General features: G+C 44.6%; 1 protein-coding gene across 1 annotated transcript; it reads left to right on the top strand.

The window, feature by feature from the left end:
* The first annotated feature begins 1,597 nt into the window (after nt 1-1,597).
* Nucleotides 1,598-12,018, top strand: HMGB3 (high mobility group box 3). The gene is made up of 5 exons (XM_035113265.2): nt 1,598-1,707; nt 4,979-5,137; nt 6,076-6,215; nt 7,486-7,660; nt 10,429-12,018. Exons 2-5 carry the CDS (start codon nt 4,988-4,990, stop codon nt 10,579-10,581), a joined length of 618 nt encoding a protein of 205 aa, XP_034969156.1. The 5' UTR covers nt 1,598-1,707; nt 4,979-4,987; the 3' UTR covers nt 10,582-12,018.
* The last annotated feature ends 8,651 nt before the right edge of the window (nt 12,019-20,669 follow it).

Genomic DNA, 20,669 nt, shown 5'->3' with positions numbered 1-20,669 from the left:
TGCACCCCCTACCAAGCATTTCCATGAGGCAGTGTTCTACCCAGAACAGTGTGTCATGCAGGGTTGCAGCAGCAATTCTCAGTGTTTGTCTTGTACCTCTTTGGAAGAAGGATGCTGGACTCATGGGCCAACAGAATCCTTATGTGATGGCTCTGCACATCAATGTCTTAACAAATAGTGCTATGGATACAACTCTGCCTCATATTATAAACCCATAAAATATTTTATAATATGATAAATAAATAAATCTTACAAAAATACAGATAATCTGTACCTATATCTAGCTTAGTTTGTTCAAAAGCACTTCCAGCGATGTCCTTTCATGAAGCTCAGTAGGCAGCCTTGAACCCATCACAGTTTCCCAGCCTAGACTTCCTTAGAGGGTTGTTGTGAGGATAAAATGAAGAGTTTCTTGGTGGAGAGACAGGATATAAATGTAAGTCCTATAAAAGTGTGAACCCTGCTACTCCTGTTACAGTCTTAAAAACTGCCTCTAAACATATTTGGAGGAAAGCTTCACTGAGCTCAGAGGGACTTCCTTCCCACTGCACACAACTTGGCAGATATACCTTCCTCAGAAAAATATATTTGGTACTTTTATAAACTTTGCTGGGTCAGTAACTTTCTCCATAGTGCCACGCTCATTCAGGGTGACCTAACTGAAGTCTTAGTCAGTTAGAATTTGACTTATATTTGGGTGTTGGGGCAAGCTGAAGTTGTGAACTTTAAAAAATGTGCATTTTTCTAGCTGTGTCGTTTAAGCGTGGATGGGGAACATGACAGATGAAAGTTATTTAACCCCATGGCATCATGCTTCGGTAATAAGGTTGTCCGATTGCATCCCGATGCTCTTTTCCCAAAACACCTTCTGCGTGTTTATTCCACACACACACCCCTTGCATCCAACAGAATTCGAACCCAAGCGTGTCAGAAAAGGACTGCAACTGGGCATCCAAGGAGATCCCATGAATACATACCCCACGTTATCAGGGTATGCATTCCTATATGCCGCTCCAAATCATTAATAGGCCTACGCATTGCCCCTTTGGAATAAAATCAGCTGGCTGGTTTCTACAAAAGTTCAGGAGTGCTGAGGCGCCATAAAAGTCAGACTAGACTCCGAGAGACAGGTGGTTTGCGCACAAGCCCCCTTGAGCTCTGCGTGGGCTTGACTTCCCGAGTAAACACGGGTGGCGATCTGGATGTTTAGAGGCTTACTGAGATCTCCGATCTTGCAAAGATTAAGATGATGAAGCAGCAGCACCCTCCAAACCTTCCAGGGTCAAGTGGGCTGTGAGACGATCGCTCTGCAGCTCTTTACCAAAGCTGTGTGTGCTGCTATTACTTTACTACTGGCAACTCCACGAACTTCCCACCCCTTGTTTTTTTCCCTATTTCCAGAATGGTTTGTGGCTTGGGTTTTGTGTGTGTGCTCCCATTCTGCCAGGCGGGTGTTCTTTTTGAATGAATGACTTAACCGCTCGCGGCCAATAGGCGCTGGGCCCTGCTTAATATTCAGGAGCCCCTTGTCCAGTGGCAGGGCGAGGAGGTTGTTTTAAACGGCAGAGCCCCGCAGCCAATCAGGCCGCTCTCGTAGGAAGCCAACGCGAGGCTGAGCCCCATCTACTAGCGCTGAGTCTTAGCGCGTCGTGTGTGCGCCTCGCTCTCTTCCCTTGCATATCGCCTAGGTTAAAGCGAACAATACAGGTAGGTTTCGTGGAGCACTTTGCAACTTTTTTCCAGGGGGGGCGGCTGCTTTGCTAGCCCTTTTTAATTCCCCCTTTTAAGAACAAAACAACGCGCTCCATTTTTAATTGGGGGGAGGGAAAAAAATCTTTTGCATTTTTATTTTATTTCAAAAGATTTCCCGATTTCATTTCTCTTGTCTCTCAATATCCCGATCAACTTTTATCTCTTGGCTTCGCACCCACCCACCCGTCTTTAACTAGGCGTGGGAAATCAAGACTTGTCCCGGATCCTGGTGTAAATGGAGCTCGGCTTAATTTTTATTTATTTATATTTATTTTTAATGAGGTGGTGGTAGCAAAAAGGAATGGGGGACGGAGGGCGACGGCGCACGGCTAGGCTATATATAATGCATTCTCGTTTCTTACTCTGCAGGGGGGGGCGGGATAATACAGATCCACACACAAAGTAGGTGCCGGGGCGGGGGGCACGCGTGGATTTTCCGCTGGTGCATTAACTTCCCCCGCATGGGCTGCGGGGACCTCCCGCTTAACGGGCATGCCAGCCCGGTTCCCCGCTTCTCCTCCACGCGTGTCGCCTCCTGCCCTGGGCTCGCCTTCTTGGGGATCCGGGGGTGGGGGGGAATAGAGGAAAGTTGCCTTAGCCGTGCGCATTGCTGGTGCCTTGCTGTTTATTCTGCATTAATAATGGCTGTCGCTTTAGCATCTGACAGGGATAAGCTCTGCGCGTCCCGGAGAGAGAATGGAGAGATGATAATACACATCTCTCTTCTCCCCTCGCCTCTTTATTCCTTTCAACAACATTTTTTTAAAAAAAATTGTATGTTTTTGTTCCCTTTCCCTCTCCACCTTGCCTCCGATCCGTCCCGAACCTTTCGTTTCCTCCCCGTCTCCTTTTCCCCTGTCCGAAAAGGTGCCCCATGTCCCCCTCCGACTGCCGCTAATCCCCGGACCGTTTCCCTTTCGCCCCTTACTACATTGCTTTTTGAGCTGAGCTCTTGTGTGCATTAATATGGCTGGCGTTTCGGTGGCACCGCTGAAGGAAGAAAGACGCGTAAAGGCAACAGAGAGGCGGGGAGGGGGAGCGGCGCTGGGAAAAAAACCCCGGTGGGACCCCCTCAAAGCCCCCAAACCTTTCGCTTCCTTCCCCGGTCCTCCTTCCCTATCCGACCGTGCCCTTGGCGGGCTGTTTTGGGGCTGTTTTGTCTATTTCCTGCACTTTTCTCTCCTTGCGCTTCGGCGCGGCTGTGTGCTGAGCTAGGGCTTGTAATGGCTGCATGGCAGTCTTTGTTATACAGGCTATTGCGCTAAGCAGGGACATGGGAGGAGAGGGGGGGTGGCTGCTTCAAAGCTGCTTTTCTCCCCCTTCCCGACCCTCGGGGGCCCCCAGACCCCCCTCATTGGAAAGAGGAGAGCTTTTTCTACAAGGCTGGCTTGTTTTGGGGAGCCTTGGTGCTTCGGTTTCCTTTCCTGGGGGGTTCATCCGAGCAGACGGGTCCCGGTGGCTTTGTTAGGGATAGCAGTCTCGCTGCCTTGTAGAGAAGCCATTTTAGCGAATGGAGCTGGCTGGCTATGGGCGAGGGGGGAACTCCATATCCCTGCCTTAGCAAAGCACCAAGACTATAGAGATAGCTATAGCAAGGGCAAGAACCCCGCCGCCTGCCCCAGCTCCAGCCGGCTTTGCCCCCTAGGGCTAAAGGCACCCCGTAGGAGAGCCGAAGGGGTTATTTGAGGGGTACTTTCTTTCATGAGTAAACATTACACAAAATGGAAGATGAATTATTGGTGTCTTTGGTGACCTGTCGTTTTCTCTCCCCCCTTCTCTCTTTTCACCCAGCTTACCGGAGCCTCTCCAGCAAATATATAGCAATCCCGGGCATATCCCAGCTGCGTTCGCTAAGGCAATAAAAGGGGCTTTTTTAAATGCAAGTTGCCCCAATGTAGTAAAGCAAAATGAAAAAGGAGGACGCGGGGGGGGGATTCCCCCCCAATGACCTTGGGGGCGGGGGAGTAAGGGACAGAATTATTTTATTTTTCTTGAAAAAAGAAAGGCATAAAGAAACGAAATGTGGGTGGGTTTTTTTTCCTCCTTCCTAGGAAACTTTTTCAGACAGTCATGCAGCCTTTTAATAAGGGACTGAAATAGGATTTTTTAAATTAAAAAAAATCTTTTTTTTCCCAAAGAAAGGAAATTTGAGCTCTCTTTTTTTGAGCTTTCTTTTTTTTTCCTGGGGAGGAAGAAAATTAATTCCAACTTTTAAAGACAGCGTAGTACAAATAATTATTTTAAATAATTATTTTTTTTAAAAAAAAACCACGAGCAGTTTTTTCTCTCCTTTTTAACCCCACTAATGGTTGCTTTTTCAGGAAACGAGATGGGTAAGGTGTATTCATATAAAAAAAGTTAGCAACTGCTCTGGAAATTAAATAAACAGCGACCAGCCTGACATCAAAAGTATGATGTTGCTTTACCAAGATAGCCAATCTTATAACTCACGCTGTAATAAATAAACTCCTTAAACATATTTTAAGCTGTTTTTGGAGATAAGGGTTTTAAAATGCTAAAGTGCCTACAGAAGATGCATGACAGCTACTCTGACATGAAATGCATTTTATTTTATTTTATTATTTTATTTTTAAGTTCTGAAGAAGTAGCAGGGGAGTTTTCCTACTGGGTGGGCCAGCCAAGGAATGCAAGTCACAACTAGGTATACTGTATAGTATTAGTTAACCCTTTTAATACTTTGGTATTATGGGCTAGTTCACATGTGTGCTTCACATTGGAACTTGGGAAGCTGCCTTCTGTTGAGTCAAGTCCATCTAGCCCAGTGTTGTCTTCACTGGCTGGCAGCAGCCCTCTAGTTTTTCTGAATTGGGTGCATTCCCAGCCCTACCTGAAGATCCCAGGGATTGAACCTGGAACTTTCTGCATGCATAAAGATGCTCTACTATTGAGCTATGGCCCTTGGCAATCAAATGTAAGCAAATCAACTGGAAGTTGATGCTCAGTCAAGTGAAAATACCATACAATAATGATGTGGGCAAGCCAGCAGAGGACTTGCATGATGTCCATGTCAACTCAGAAAACACACACAACTTCCCAGTGGACAGAAATGGGCAAGTTTTCGCTGAGAACTTTTAAAAGTGGTGCATGCATGCATGAAAGTGCAAATACGCTTTGGGCAATGCAACTTACATTTTCTTGACTGGTATACGCAACATAAATCGTCTGTTGCGGTGGTAGGTGGTGATCTTTCCAAATGTCTTTCCAGGGAGTAAAGATGGCTAAAGGTGACCCGAAGAAGCCGAAGGGGAAGATGTCTGCTTATGCCTTCTTTGTTCAGACCTGCCGTGAAGAACACAAGAAGAAGAATCCGGAAGTTCCCGTCAACTTCGCAGAGTTCTCCAAGAAGTGCTCAGAGAGGTGGAAGGTACTGGTTGCAAGACCCAAATTCTTACACTTGCAATAAAGACAGCAGCCTAATAAGAGAAGAAAACACACACACACACTCTTTCAGCTTTAGGAACAAAAGCAGCCTCCATTAATTCAACTCATTAAGCCCCCACTTTGAGCTTTGTGGCACTCTTCTCAATTAACTGCAGAGAGATTTGCAGCCCAAGTCAAGAGGTCTAAAACCCTGCTTGAGCCATCGCTTCCAGCAATGAGTATTCATTGGGCATTGCCAGAAAACTTTCAAGCATTCCTTATATAATCTTGGAGGCTACAAACTTATATATGAGAATGGAAGTTCTCAGGAAGCTGAATTCTACATCCTTTGATTTTAAGGGTGGGAAGGAAACATGGCCTTTTAGGGACCCTGGCCATGTTGGCTGAGAGGAATTGGAGTTAGAGCCCTAAACATCTGGTGAGCACCATGTTGGCTACCCATGCTCTGTTTTGCTTGGAATGGCAGCATTTGCACAGGTCTAGCTATGGCTGATCTGTCAAGAAGATGGTCTTAAAATCAACATACAGTGTACGAAAGGAACAAAAAGAGGGTGCAAGCCACCATATCTAGTCTAAATTTGGAGCTTGTCTCGTGTACAAAGTATGCATCAGTGACCTGGTAGTCCTACAGACTTGGGCGGGGGCACTTGGAAGGTCATTTCTGTGTGCACATGGCTGAGGGCATCTCAGCCATGTTTTTGGAACATAGGAATCTGCAGTGGCACACCGTTGGCCCACTAGGCTAGTGATGCCTACTTGGGAAGGCAGCAACTCTGCAGGGTCTCTTTCCCATCCAATAAATTTGTGCCTGGGACCTTCTGCATGCAAAGCAAATCTTGATCTATGGACCTGCCTTTGTTTGTGGCTCTTTTGGGTGGGTGGGGGAAGGCAGATGAGTAACTTCCTGCGTTTGCCTTTCAGACCATGTCAAGCAAAGAGAAGGGGAAATTTGATGAGATGGCTAAAGCTGATAAAGTGCGGTATGATAGAGAGATGAAGGATTACGGACCAGCAAAGGGTGGTAAGAAGAAGAAGGACCCCAATGCCCCCAAACGGCCACCGTAAGTAACTTCCCTGCATAAGTATACATACATAAACTTACTTCCAGATTCATTAGGTAGTAAGATGCAACCTACATTCAAACAAAGTTAAGAAAGGAACAAGTAGATTTGGCAGCAGGAAGCCAAAACAGACCACTGGTCCACCTAGGCCAGTATTGTCTACACTGACTGGCAGTGGCTTCCGGGGTCTTTCCTAACCCTACCTGGAGATGCTGGGGATTGAACCTGAGACCTTATGAATGCTAAGCATGTGCTCTACCACTGAGCTATCCTCCCATACCCCCCGGGATATCAGACTGAAGCTACAATAAAACACCTCTATTTTTTTTAAAACAAACCCTCTTCAGAGCTGGCTGCAACTTCTCACTCTGCTGCTTTTGGTGAGAGTTAACCCATTATCAACAACAAATGGTTAGAAAGACTTGAGAGTTTTCGAGATAGTCATGGAACAGCAACAGCAACAAAGTTAATGCTTTTGAAGGCTGCTAATGCCTGATCACTTAAGCTTTAAATCTTGGCACTGAGTAGTTGATTGAGAGTGGCACCATTTGCCACTTACGTGACTATCTTGGAGGTGAGGAAAAGGAGCTTGAAATCTTGACTTCCTTTAGTGACCCTGATCTCCTAATTTTAATGGCGCTCCAGAGTGCTCGGTGTGCCACATAAAATGTAGTGTTTAACAACAGTCCTGTAAGATGAACCAGAAGTCGTGTCTCCATATGACCGGGTTGGTTGGGGATGGGGGTGCTGAGGACGAGTGACTTGCCAAGGCCCATTTAGTGAGGTTTTGTTTTTAAAAAGTAGAATTTAAACCCATAAATTCCTAGCTCCTGTCTAGGTTATATCTTCTCTCACTGGTTTCGTTCTAGTCAAAGTGTTAGGGATTTCTGCTACCTCACCCCACAACAAATGCCCTATAATAGTGAGTGCGATGCTAAAACAGTAATTAAAAGGAGTTGTGCTGTCTGCTGTGGGTATAAGCCTCAGACTCGTGAACTCCTCACTCGATTCTCTGCTGAGGTACAGCTGTGAGCAGGAAATGGGAAGCCTTTGCTTCCAGTCTTGCAGCAGCCATTTCCAGGGCAGCATTCAAAGCCAGGGCTAGGACATGCAACGCTAAACCTCTGTAGTGTTGCGTCTGAACCAAGTAACTGTGGAGAAGAAGCTGCTGTTTTTAAGACCAGTTTTTTTGAAGTGTAGGTAAAAGACCCTTGGCCCACCACACCAGCTCTCAACTGTGGTTTGTCTTCTCCCTCCCACCCTCCACAAGGTCTGGATTCTTCCTGTTCTGTTCAGAATTCCGTCCCAAGATCAAATCCACTAATCCTGGCATCTCCATTGGAGACGTGGCAAAGAAATTGGGTGAAATGTGGAACAACCTCAGTGATGGGGAAAAGCAGCCTTACAACAACAAGGCTGCAAAACTGAAGGAGAAGTATGAGAAGGTAAGGTTCAGGTGGCTTCTGTCCAAAGGGACCCTTGTTTGCATTTGCTCCCAAAACAAAACTTTGTCTCATGGCAAACACTTCAAAGCAGACTTCTCCAACCTGGTGCACGCTCCAGGTGTTTCATTGCACTACTAGTTCCCTTCAGCACTAGCTAGCACAGGTAGGAGGGCACACTAGTTTGGCGAAGCCTGCTTTAGAGGTGAACTGCGGTGTCCCCAGTTTGGAGTATTTCCCAACTTAACAGGGCACTCCAAGCCAGCTCCTTAACTGGGAACAAATTCCAGTGACATCTGCGAATGCAAACTTACCAGGAAAAGGTGCTTAAAGGCATCTCTCTTGGCTGTCTTGTCTCCAAGGCCTTCTAGCACCGGCAATGTATGGTATGCTGGTTTTCATGTCACTGGAGGAAACCTAGGCTTTGGCTGGATTGGAAGTGTATTAAACCCACCCCATCCTGGAGGCTCAAGGCAGAAACAAATTACTGAAACGCTCTCAGTACTGAACATTTTAAAGCTTTCCTAACTTGCCCTGGCTCCTAGAAGCCAGCATGCTTGTTTGCTTTTTTATAAGAAAGTTGTAAAGCTGCAACTTCTTTTTCCATCTCTTCTCCATCAGCCATCACAAAGGAACAGTGATGGGCTGTGCTAAAAGGCTTGAAAGCTTCATAATTCTAAGTAAGAGAGTAGGAAAAGCCCTGTAGTGCAATCTCCAGAGGTTCAACCAGATTCCTATAGGAAGCCTGCAAACAGTACCTGAGTCTCCACAAGAGGTGATAATCCCAAGAGGTGGTATTTTAAAACATTCCCTTCCTTTTCCTCTTCACAAAAGGGAGTTGCTCAGAGCAGCTTACAAATATAAAATAAAGCGTAAGAACAGCCGCACTTCCACCATTAAGACACAAGTTATCAAAGCTGAAAATGGCAGCAGACCCTCCACAAATACCAGCATTTGAATCAGTTCAGTACAATTAAGCATCAACACAATTCAAAAGCTTGGGGAATGTTTTTAGTTGCTAGAAGAACACAAATAAATGAAGAGAGGTAAACATTGCTTCTTGCCACAAGGAATTCTGCAGATGAGATGCCACCACATTTCAGAAGACAGTGGTGTATGCAAGAGATGTGCAACAGCCAGTCTTAAAAAGATGGTCAGATTCGCACAAGAGATCCCTAGGAACAATAACACAATCTTGAATTGCACTTGGAAATGGACTGGTAGGGGAGATGGGTACATACAATTCCACATCTATTCTGTTAGTGAGCAGAGAACTGATACAGAGTTCTGATCTGTTTTTGTTTTTTATAAAAAAAAACAACCCCGAAAAACCGTGTAAGGGGATTTTTTTGGTGGGGTCTAAGCTCTAAAAAGTTACATGCATTGGAAGGTTCTTTAGGCATATCAGTTAGGTGTAAAATTACTATGGGAGAAGAGGTGTTCTGACTTACGCAAGTCAGTAAAACTCTTAAGGGAAAAGCAGCAGTTAAGACAAGTTTCCAAGGCTATTGTTAAAAGCTTTTGGTTAAATACACACCATTTATATAAAGCACATGCTTTCCCTCCCACAGAATCTTGCAAACTAGTTTAAAGCTGCTGGGGATCGCAGCTCTGTGAGGGGCAAGCTACAGTTCCCATGACTCTTAAAAGTGGTGCAAGTGTGTTTTTAGTATATGGTGATCCATGTGCAGAAGGGACCAAGCATGAGTCAGTTGAAAGGGGCTGCGTCACATAAGTACACATACCTTACCCATTAAATCAGGACCACCAAAGCAGATCTCTTAAAGTAAACCAGTTAACACCCGGCACATTGAACTGGGGCAGGAAACATACCAAGAACTAAGCTCCCCAGAAAAAAAATCTGTTTCTGTGGCCCTTACTCTAAACTCGTAGCTTGCAATTTGGAGGTGCCTCGTGGCACCTCTTGTAAGCAAAGAGGCAGGGAGTGTCAATGATCAACTTGTTCAGGAGCTGAGAGTTCTGGGGCATCTTTGCTCTCTTCTTCCTAACAATCAGGGCTGGAGATAATGCAACTTTCCTTAGCTCGTGTAAACCTGTATAGTTGGAACGAGGAACATGTGGCTGTCCAGAGGCTGTTGGAACCCCTAGCCAGCACACTCTGTTGTCAGGGCTGATGGAAGTTGTTAGTTGAACATCTTAAAAAAGGGGACCACTCCTGCTCTTTTTTTGGAGGGGGGTTTACAGAATTTTGACACCAAATCTTGACTTTTAAAAAGCGCAGAGTGTGACGTTGCTAGCTAGATGCCTAGAGCTCCTTGGGTGAATGGGAGGCAGTCCTCTTCATGCTGTGCGGGGGGGTCTTCCCTCCTGTGTTGCATTACGCACATCTCCAGGTGGAGTGGCATCTTGGGGGTGGGGGGTGCAAGAAGCTTGGGGCCCCTTGTTCAAGTGGCAACCCACCCACTGTTCTCTGTAGGCAAGCCATTGTTTCTAAACACAAGTGTTTATAGCCACTAAGGACCATCACCAGCTTCCAACTAAAGAAGTTGCAATGTTACAAAGTCAATCCTCCGTACTGACGGTTTTGGTGTGTGTGTGGTTTTTTTTTAAAAAAAAGATCCACACTCATCCTAGGCATCTCCCCGTCCCTCGCAAGGGTGTCCCATGGGTGACATGTTCAGTAGCGCTCTTACCTTCTTCCATGTGAGAGAGGCTATTCTGAGTCACTGTCCCACTTAAAGGGGGTTGGGGTGGGGGGACATCTGCTGATTATGCCAATGCCAGTGAAACTCACCCTCTTGCTGTTGCAGGATGTGGCTGACTACAAGTCTAAAGGCAAGTTTGATGGTGCAAAGAGTGCTGCGGCTAAAGCTGCTGCTGCAGCTCGAAAAAAGGTAGAAGAGGAGGAGGATGACGAAGAAGACGACGAGGAGGAAGATGATGAGGAGGAGGACGATGAATGAGAAACTGTATAATACTTGTCTCCATGTGAATACCATAGAGTAGGGGAAACACCATTTGGAAAAAGAGAAAACAAAACAAGGCACCTGTTGCTTAAGACGGTGTCTTTATTTGCCCTTTTTATTAGGCTTAAATGACACAATTTGGATTCTGACCACACCATACGTAGCTCCTTTGGGGAAGAGAATTTCGAATAAAACATGCTCTAAGGGGGGGAAAGAAGGAAGGAAGAAAGCTTAAAAGCAACCAAACCACAGTTTACGTTAAGTGGCCACGGGTTACACCCTGAAACTGTAACAAAGTTGTACATATTTCCAAACATTTTTAAAACGAAAAAAAAAGAAAAAAAAGTGGGAGCAAGGTGCTCTCGTGTTCTCCTCAACTCTGTGCACTTTCCTGTTGGTGTAACAAAGCATTTAAAAATGTTTCTCAAGCATCTTATTTTTTAATTTGTAAGGTGGTGTTTTAACTATATGGTTATTGGCTAGAAAATCCTGGGTTATAAAACTGTACATATCTATAGTTTGTAAAAACTAGACAGATTCTTGTGGTTCATGCTTTGAGCAGTGATGCCCTCAGGGTGGGAAGGCAAATGACTCACTGAAGGTTGTAATGTTATTCCACAGAGGGGTCGTGTCTCAAAGCACGCTCTACGAAATTAGATCTATTTACACTACAGTGGGCGTCCATTTAGCTTAAAGTTGTCTTTCTGTATATAGTGAAACTAGCATTCTGCGGCCATTCTTAGTTGTGGAAGGGGAGGGGGGGACTTCAACTGGCATGAGAAAATGTATGGAATCTTTTTTTTCTTTCCCTTTTTTTAGTTAAGCGGGGTAGTTTTTAAACGGAAACTGTAGGTCTCTTCGTTGTCAGCTTAAAACGTGAAGAGAGGGCGCAGAAAACAAGTTCAAAAACACTCTGTACTTAAAAAGAGAAACAAAAATTTGCAAAAACGTTATGTTGGTTTTTTTTGTATGTTTAGAATGCTGAAATGTTTTTGAAGCAAAAATAAACAGTATTACATTTTTCAAACCTCTTGACAATATTCTAAAAATTTTCTGCTTTGAACAAGGTTCCCTGCAGCAGCAGCAGCAGCAAAAGGAAACATTAGCAGTTCTGGCAGTGTCAACCCAGCCAGTGGACCAGGTTAAAACTTATAGCAGATATTTTTTCCCCCACTTTCCCAAGGATGAACATGAAGTACAGTTTCAATGCTGGTCTAGGAAAGGTGACTACTTGAGTTAAAGATGCTATGCAAGTTTGAGTCTCTTACTCCTTTGAAAGTAGGAGGCTTGTGACCTTAAATTGTGTGAATTACCACCATTTGGAAAGGTAGGTGACTAAGGGGGAGCAGATGTTTCTTTCTAGCTGTGTTGGGTACCTTTATAGCCCAAATGCTATGCTTTGTAAATATTAAAATGTGCCTTTTTTGTCCTGTGTTTAAACTGTTTCAGACTTGTGGTGTTTTCCTGCCTTGTCCCTTGCCCACCAGCAGCCAGGTTATGGGTGGGAAGAATATTAGATGACCATAAGTATTCATCATTGAATCTTGGCCACCTTGGTGCATGGGTTTTCAGCACTTCTACAGTGCCCTTTGGGTGGGTGGGTGTAGGGGAGGAAGGAGGGTTTAAAGTGCTATACTTGGTTGAGGAAGCCAAATTACAGGATAATCACTCCAGATCTCACGACAGAAGTTGCTGAGCATCAGCTCCAGTTGTCTCTGGTATTTTGGCCATCCTTGCTTTAGCCCAGTGGACATGGTGGTTCAGCAATGTCTAGCGACCTAAAGGTTTACCCACACTTGGTGTACAGAATGAAGTTATTGGATGAAGATAATGTCACATTGGGTTACAGTGGGTTGGGGCCACACTAAGATCCAGAGCAAGCTAGGCGCTTTTGGGTCCTGTTGGAATCAACGGAATTTTAAAAAAGACAACTTCTATTGATCTTTGAGTCAAACACAGCTAACATTGTCTGCACCCCACCCATTGCAATCAGAAAGGTTTGTTGTCCTTGGGTCACACAAAAATGAATAGGACAAGCTGGTCATGATTCGAATTCAGTTGGTTTTTTTCAGGGAGTCCCAAGTGCAACTAAAACTTCTGTGTCAACATTTAGCTGCTGTTCTGTTAAATTCTCACCACTCTAGTAGCTTTGGCTGAAATGGTGATGTGCCCAAGGCTATCCAGTTTGACTTGGGGCTGAGCAACAATTTGAACCCACCTCTTGATGGCTTGAGTCAAACTACTACTTTATTCTGCTTCTCTGGGTACACAGCTTTTAAAATAAAACCAAGCGAACAGAGAATTAAAAAGAAAAGAAAGGGAAATTAGCTTTTGAAATGCTTAGTGAAATACGGTACATCTCAATAATCTACTTATTAAGAGAGAGTCATTTGGGAGAGTGTTCTGTAATCTGCGATGATGGGGAAGAGCCTTTTTATTTTTCTCACTATTTACTCTGCTCTTTCAAAATAATTGAGGGTGGCTAGACATTTCACCTGGGTAAAAGAACTGAGACCAAACAACTTCAGCTGAGCACCAAGCGGCTGAAAAGTCAACTTTTCTTGGTAGTTTGCAACTTGATTTTTTATTCCTGGACTCCTCTCCTCTCTGTCCCATTCTTACCCCAGTAAAGTGTGCTAGCTACATGCATGTTGTGGTTTTTTTGTTTAGGAGAGCCAGCGGCATATGTGCAGCTGGGAGTTCTATGAAATTGACCGCATTTGGGGAATCTGGAATCTGCCATAGCTGGGGAAAGGGTGTGTTTGTCTGTATAGGGTGAATATGTGTGCAATACCTTTTATTCATCTTGTGGAAGAATGCCACTGTATTCACAACACCAAAAATAAACTGGTAAAAACCACGCCATGTTCGTTTGTAGCTGTGGGTAGTTTTAGAGCCCCTATCTACCGGTAGCATGCTTAAGACTGAGCTGCAAATAAGAAAATCTCCAATTCAGTCCCTGCTTTTGGCCATCGGCTTGCTAGAGTGTCTTGCCTTAAGGCAATCTCTCACTCCCATCTGCTCTATGGGGGAACTTCAATATGTGCTTATTTTATGATTGGGGCTGTTTGTTGAATTGAACTCAACAGCCTTCAAGGAAACCCTGACATACCCTGATAGGAGTTGCTGTATTTTGGTGCCTTCTGACATGTCAGAAGCCCCAGGTGTTCTCATGGGGAACATTCTTTGATTCCTTTTCCACAGCAGTACAGTACTGTAAAAATGAGGTGGAAGGTTAAAGAACGGGTTCCTCCACCCCCTAGCAGGCTACAACTCCCACTTTTGCGGTGCAGGCTGCAGCTGTATACTGGGTGGAATAGTGGGATGGGGGTGGTGCTGTGGGCTAAACGACTGGGCTTCTTGGACTTGATGATCGGAAGGTCAGTGGTTCGAATCCCCACGACGGGGTGAGCTCCCATTGCTCTGTCCCAGCTCCTGCCAACCTAGCAGTTCGAAAGCACGGCAGGTTTCGGGAAGGTAAACAGCGTTTCCGTGCGCTCTGGTTTCCGTCACAGTGTCCCATTGTGCCAGAAGCGGTTTGGTCCTGCTGACCACATGACCCAGAAAGCTGTCTGGACAAACGCCGGCTCCCACGGCCTGAAAGCAAGATGAGCGCCGCAACCCCATAGTCACCTTTGACTGAACTTAACCATCCAGGGGCCGTTTACCTTTACTGGGTGGAACGAAAGAAAAAATTATGGGGAAAGAAGATGCTATTGAATAGGGTTTAGCAAGTGTAGTGCTCCAACCCCTTAGAGAGGAATGAGGTTTGGAAAAGCCAGGCGACTTCAGAGGGTGGGATTTGAGGGACAGGTTTGTCATTCCTGATTGTCTTTCCAGCAGAACCAATTGCTGACCCAAAACATAAATCTTTTGTGATTGGGGAGAGGGGAAAATAATAAAAACTATCATTTCCCATGAAAAAGCAGCATTCTAAGCAGGATACTTTGTGTCCCACTTGCCATGCTTCAGTCTACTTCAGGCTGTGTATGATTATGGGTCATTTCTAAAATATGGAAAAACTACTGATAAGTGGTATGGATTCTGTCGTGGCTCTAAACTAAGTGTGGGGAATCTTTGGCCCTCTAGATGTTGCTGAGCTGCAGCCACAGCAATGGCCAATGGCCAGGGGTGATGAGAGAGGTGGTTCAGCAACATCTGGAAGGCCAAAGGTCCCTACACGTCCTCTAAATGATGGTGCAGCGCAAGAGCTGGAATGACTGCAAGCTCTGGGCTCGAAAACTCTTGACTTGAATCGTATTTCAATGAGATTATTTGCTAAGGACTGGATTAGTTGTCAATACCCTAGTTTTTTGTTTATTTTGGTGTTATGTGATGGAGATCACTAGAGTGCATTGCACTTGCTGCATGTTCCTCACTGAAATTCCTCCTCGGGTGCGTTCTTATTTTTAAGTGCTTGCAAATGTTTCTGCCCATCCAGTTACCTGATCTGCTCCTTTTATGGGCTTAGCCAATATTTTCAGGTTCCAGGTTCCATCAGCACTAGTCAATGGCCAAACAGTCAAGGATGATGAAAGCTGTAGCCCAGCAACATAGGCAGGCACCAGGTTGGGTGTCTCTGGCTCAACTTCATACCTGTGCAAAGACCTTTATTTTTCATGCTGATTCATATAATAATAATAATAATAATAATAATAGAATTGGCAGGCCATCCTCTTTGGAACTAATGGCTGGCACCTGAATGCTGCCAGTTTTCAACTGAATGGAAATATGAATGGAAATATGGCTGGAAGAGACTGTAGAGATGGGGATACCTTTGTTTTGTAAGTGACAGGAGTGGTTTACAAGAGAGCCTTTCACCTACATGATTCTACAGGAAAGACCATAAAAGAAAACAAAAAAACCCCAGTTTTATTCCATCTTCCTCACACTTCCTTAACTATCAATATTTGTGTTTTGCAAGATCTTTCAAGTGACAGGAAAAGCCACTTCTGGAAATCCAGCGGGATCTGGCAGACATTTTGCGCTCATTACTGTGTTAATTGTTTCCAGGGTAGGGTGGGGGTGGAAATCCCATTGCAACTCAGAAAATCATGAGAGATTTTTTGTCATCATCCTTGCAGTTTACACGATCATGCTGTTTAACACCATTAAAAAAAATAGTGTGATGTGGCAGCATACCGATCAAAAGCCACGGTTGCTGGGAATTGCTACCTGTAGCAGATCTTCCATTCTTTGGGGGGGGGGCAAGTTGCTTCTCTGTGGAGGCACTCCAGCGGGTGCAGAATGCCGCGGCGAGGCTCCTTACGGGGTCCTGGCCGCGGGATCACATTCATCCAGTGCTTTACCAGCTGCACTGGCTCCCGGTGGAGTACAGGATCAGGTTTAAGGTGCTGGTTTTGACCTTTAAAGCCCTATGCGACTTGGGACCCTCGTACCTACGGGACCGCCTCTCCTGGTATGCCCCACGGAGGACCTTAAGGTCCACAAATAATAATATTCTGGAGATCCCGAGTCATAAAATGGCTAGATTGGCCTCTACTAGAGCCAGGGCCTTTTCAGTACTGGCCCCAACCTGGTGGAACGCTCTTTCCCAGGAGACCAGGGCCCTGCGGGATTTGTCATCTTTCCGCAGGGCCTGCAAGACAGAGCTGTTCCGCCTGGCCTTTGGGTTAGACTCAGCCTGATTACCCCTGTGTTTTCCTCCCTCATGGCTTGGATTTATGGACTACTTGAAATGAGGCTGCACTTTAAATTTTAATACTGTATTTTAATCTGTATTTTAATTAATTATTTTTATGTTTTATTGTGGTTTTGTTGGTGTGAGCCGCCCTGAGCCCGGTTTTTGACTGGGGAGGGTGGGTTATAAAAATATTATTATTATTATTATTATTATTATTATTATTATTATTATTATTATCTTTGCAAGTCTCAGGGCAGTGTGTGTGTTCTCAGTGACATGTCATCCACACCTCTCTCCAACCAAGGAAAATCTCTGGTTCTGCCAGCAGGGCAAATTTCTGTGCAGTTAGAAGCCATTCCCATGCTACTTCTGCATGGATCGATTCTGGGTCCTGAGTATATTGTCATCTTACAAACTCTGAAGAAGTGTGCATGCACACGAAAGCTCATACCAAAATAAAAACTTAGTTGGTCTTTAAGGTGCTACTGAAGGAATTTTTTTATTTTACTTCGACCCAGACCAACACGGCTACCTACCTGTAACCATCTTACGAACTTAACAGTGAACTTGTTGCTCTTTGTTCAGAAAATGGCATCATTCATGCACAAGCAGCATCAAGCTTGCGTGGAAGACCCAAGTTTTGCAGAACAAAAATGGTGGGGTGGGGAGCCATGTTGCTGGGGAGGGAGACTGTAGATGAAATTGAGTCTGCTGGGAAAGGCCATGGCCGTCTGGAACCATGAGCATATTTTGCTGGAGGTCACACTCTTCATTTCCAGTGTACGTATTTCTATTTAGCAAAAATTATTTGCCACTTAGAAAAATGAAAGAACTATGAAGTGGTTTACAATACCATCTCTCTCTCTTCAAAACAACAATTAAAAAACGAGTTACATAAAAATCACCAGTAATAAAAATCAAGTCATTAATAACCGCTTATGTCAACTTCTCTAGAACACACAAGCTTTTAGCAAGCACTGATGAAATACAATGAGTTTCTAGGGGGTTCCAAAGTGTAGGTACTGCCGCACTAAAATGCCAAATTGATGTGGCACACTGGTAAAATTTGTGCCAATTCCACAGATCTAACGGGGTTGGTGAGTACATACCGAGTGAGGCGATCTTTCAATATACAGTGGTATCTCGGTTTAAGTACGCAATTGGTTCTGGAAGTCTGTACTTAACCTGAAGCGTACTTAACCTGAAGCGAACTTTCCCATTGAAAGTAATAGAAAGTGGATTAATCCGTTCCAGACAGGTCTGCAGAGTACTCAAACTGAAGCGTACTTAAATCGAGGTAGAACTGTATATAGATGCTATATAGCAATGATCACTCGAAGAATTATTTTGTGTGTTCAAAACTTCCCTTCTTAATAACCTTAAGAAACAGAGTGGATCTTATAATTTTTGAATCTACTGTAAAGAAAAGCAGTATTTCAAAACTTCTGTGCTGCTTTCAAACCTAAAAGAGGCAAACCCCACAATTCTAAAAACACTTCTCTGTGTTGAATGATGCAACACACAGAGAAGCTACGTACTGTTTCTCCTTACCCTCTCTATTTGTTTAAAAAAATGCAAACAATTTAGTAAAAAATAGATTAGGCTTCTTAAACCTTAGCCCTCCAGATGTTTTTGGCCTACAACTCCCATGATCCCTTAGCTAGGAGGACCAGTGGTCAGGAATGATGGGAATTGTAGTCTCAAAACATCTGGAGGATTGAGGTTGTGGAAGCCTGAAATGGACGTTATGGAAAGATGCGCAGTGAACTGCTCAGACTAGCCCAAACCCATCTGGCTTTCTATACTGAATATGCTTTGAGCTGCTTGGAGGTGCACCCTTTTAAGAAAACATATCTGAGCATGATCAGATGTACTGGAATGTTAGATTCATCGTAAGTTTGCCATTGCAAGCAACAGAAGGGAGTGCAGGCAGCCCCACAGCCAGGGCTTAACAGCCAGTAGCTCCAGATTAATTATAAAGTTTTTCTGTCCTGATACAGACAGGTAGGACCTCCTTGCCATAGCAATATTTTTGCAATTGGCTGAGTGGTGCAAAGACTAGCACAGCCCTCTATGAATAGGTCTGATGCAATTATTCTTATTGGGTGGGTGGGACATGCCTTGAAATGCAATCAAGCAATCTGTTGAAGGAACTATTGGTTGCACAGAGAGAAATATAGGAGGTGATGATGAGGGCAGGAGTTCCCAAACAATGTGTCACAAGTAGAAAATGCAAAAGGAACAGTGGAAGCTGCCTATATTTTTCTGATAAGCTTTCCAGAGCAGAGTTGAGGAAACTGATTAGCTCCAGTGGGCCATCTTTGACAGATGGGTAAACCCACTTATCAATCTCTTGACATCACTATGACATCTCAAGATAGGCAGGTTGCCACACCCACCTTGTTGTTGTTGTTTAGTCGTTTAGTCGTGTCCAACTCTTCGTGACCCCACGGACCATAGCACGCCAGGCACTCCTGTCTTGCACTGCCTCCCGCAGTTTTGTCAAACTCATGTTCGTAGCTTCGAGAAAACTGTCCAACCATCTTGTCCTCTGTCGTCACCTTCTCCTAGTGCCCTCAATCTTTCCCAACATCAGGGTCTTTTCCAGGGATTCTTCTCTTCTCATGAGGTGGCCAAAGTATTGGAGCCTCAGCTTCACGATCTGTCCTTCCAGGGAGCACTCAGGGCTGATTTCCTTAAGAATGGATAGGTTTGATCTTCTAGCAGTCCATGGGACTCTCAAGAGTCTCCTCCAGCACCATAATTCAAAAGCATCAATTCTTCGGCGATCAGCCTTCTTTATGGTCCAGCTCTCACTTCCATACATCACTACTGGGAAAACCATAGCTTTAACTATACGAACCTTTGTCGGCAAGGTGATGTCTCTGCTTTTTAAGATGCTGTCTAGGTTTGTCATTGCTTTTCTCCCAAGAAGCAGGCGTCTTTTAATTTCGTGACTGCTGTCACCATCTGCAGTGATCAAGGAGCCCAAGAAAGTAAAATCTCTCACTGCCTCCATTTCTTCCCCTTCTATTTGCCAGGAGGTGATGGGACCAGTGGCCATGATCTTGGTTTTTTTGATGTTGAGCTTCAGACCATATTTTGCGCTCTCCTCTTTCACCCTCATTAAAAGGTTCTTTAATTCCTCTTCACTTTCTGCCATCAAGGTTGTGTCATCTGCATATCTGAGGTTGTTGATATTTCTTCCGGCAATCTTAATTCCGGCTTGGGATTCATCTAGTCCAGCCTTTCGCATGATGAATTCTGCATATAAATTAAATTAACAGGGAGACAATATACAACCTTGTCGTACTCCTTTCCCAATTTTGAACCAATCAGTTGTTCCATATCCAGTTCTAACTGTAGCTTCTTGTCCCACATAGAGATTTCTCAGGAGACAGATGAGGTGATCAGGCACTCCCATTTCTTTAAGAACTTGCCATAGTTTGCTGTGGTCGACACAGTCAAAGGCTTTTGCATAGTCAATGAAGCAGCAGTAGACATTTTTCTGGAACTCTCTAGCTTTCTCCATAATCCAGCGCATGTTTGCTATTTGGTCTCTGGTTCCTCTGCCCTTTCGAAATCCATCTTGCACTTCTGGGAGTTCTCGGTCCACATACTGCCTAAGCCTGCCTTGTAGAATTTTAAGCATAACCTTGCTAGTGTGTGAAATGAGCGCAATTGTGCGGTAGTTGGAGCATTCTTTGGCACTGCCCTTCTTTGGAATTGGGATGTAGACTGATCTTCTCCAATCCTCTGGCCATTGCTGAGTTTTCCAAACTTGCTGGCATATTGGGTGTAGCACCTTAACAGCATCATCTTTTAAAATTTTAAATAGTTCAGCTGGAATATCATCACTTCCACTGGCCTTGTTATTAGCAGTGCTTTTTAAGGCCCATTTGACTTCACTCTCCGAGATGTCTGGCTCAAGGTCAGCAACCACACTACCTGGGGTGTACGAGACCTCCATATCTTTCTGGTATAATTCCTCTGTGTATTCTTGCCACCTCTTCTTGATGTCTTCTGCCACACCCACCTATCTAATCCATTGTCTGCCATCCAGTCTGGGCAGGGGAGAGGGAGGACTGAGCTCTCTTTGCAGCACCCCACCCCTTTTAAAATTTCCTCTTAGACCATCTAGACCAGGCATCCCCAAACTTCGGCCCTCCAGATGTTTTGGCCTACAACTCCCATGATCCCTAGCTAACAGGACCAGTGGTCAGGGATGATGGGAATTGTAGTCCAAAACATCTGGAGGGCCGAAGTTTGCGGATGCCTGCTCAGGCAAGAGGACTTTTTGTCATCTGCTGCCTGATTCCTTTAACTGGAGATTTTTGGGTTGCGCCTAAGACTTTTTGCTTGTAAATTAGGTTCTGTACCACCAAGTGATCATCCCTGTTTCAAGTAAATGAATGCCATATCTGAGCTCAAATTATCTTTT

Source organism: Zootoca vivipara, chromosome Z (genome assembly GCF_963506605.1).
Source record: "Zootoca vivipara chromosome Z, rZooViv1.1, whole genome shotgun sequence".
In the NCBI taxonomy this organism is placed as follows: Eukaryota; Metazoa; Chordata; class Lepidosauria; order Squamata; family Lacertidae; genus Zootoca; species Zootoca vivipara.
Note: the sequence above shows the minus strand (reverse complement) of the source record. Positions and strands in the feature narration are given on the sequence as shown.

Bases quoted from the DNA above. Each gene is read 5' to 3' on its own strand.
- HMGB3 (XM_035113265.2), top strand. From the start codon at position 4,988: ATGGCTAAAGGTGACCCGAAGAAGCCGAAGGGGAAGATGTCTGCTTAT. The intron at 5,138-6,075 runs GTACTGGTTGCA...TTTGCCTTTCAG, and splicing joins AGTGCTCAGAGAGGTGGAAG to ACCATGTCAAGCAAAGAGAA. The intron at 7,661-10,428 runs GTAAGGTTCAGG...TTGCTGTTGCAG, and splicing joins TGAAGGAGAAGTATGAGAAG to GATGTGGCTGACTACAAGTC.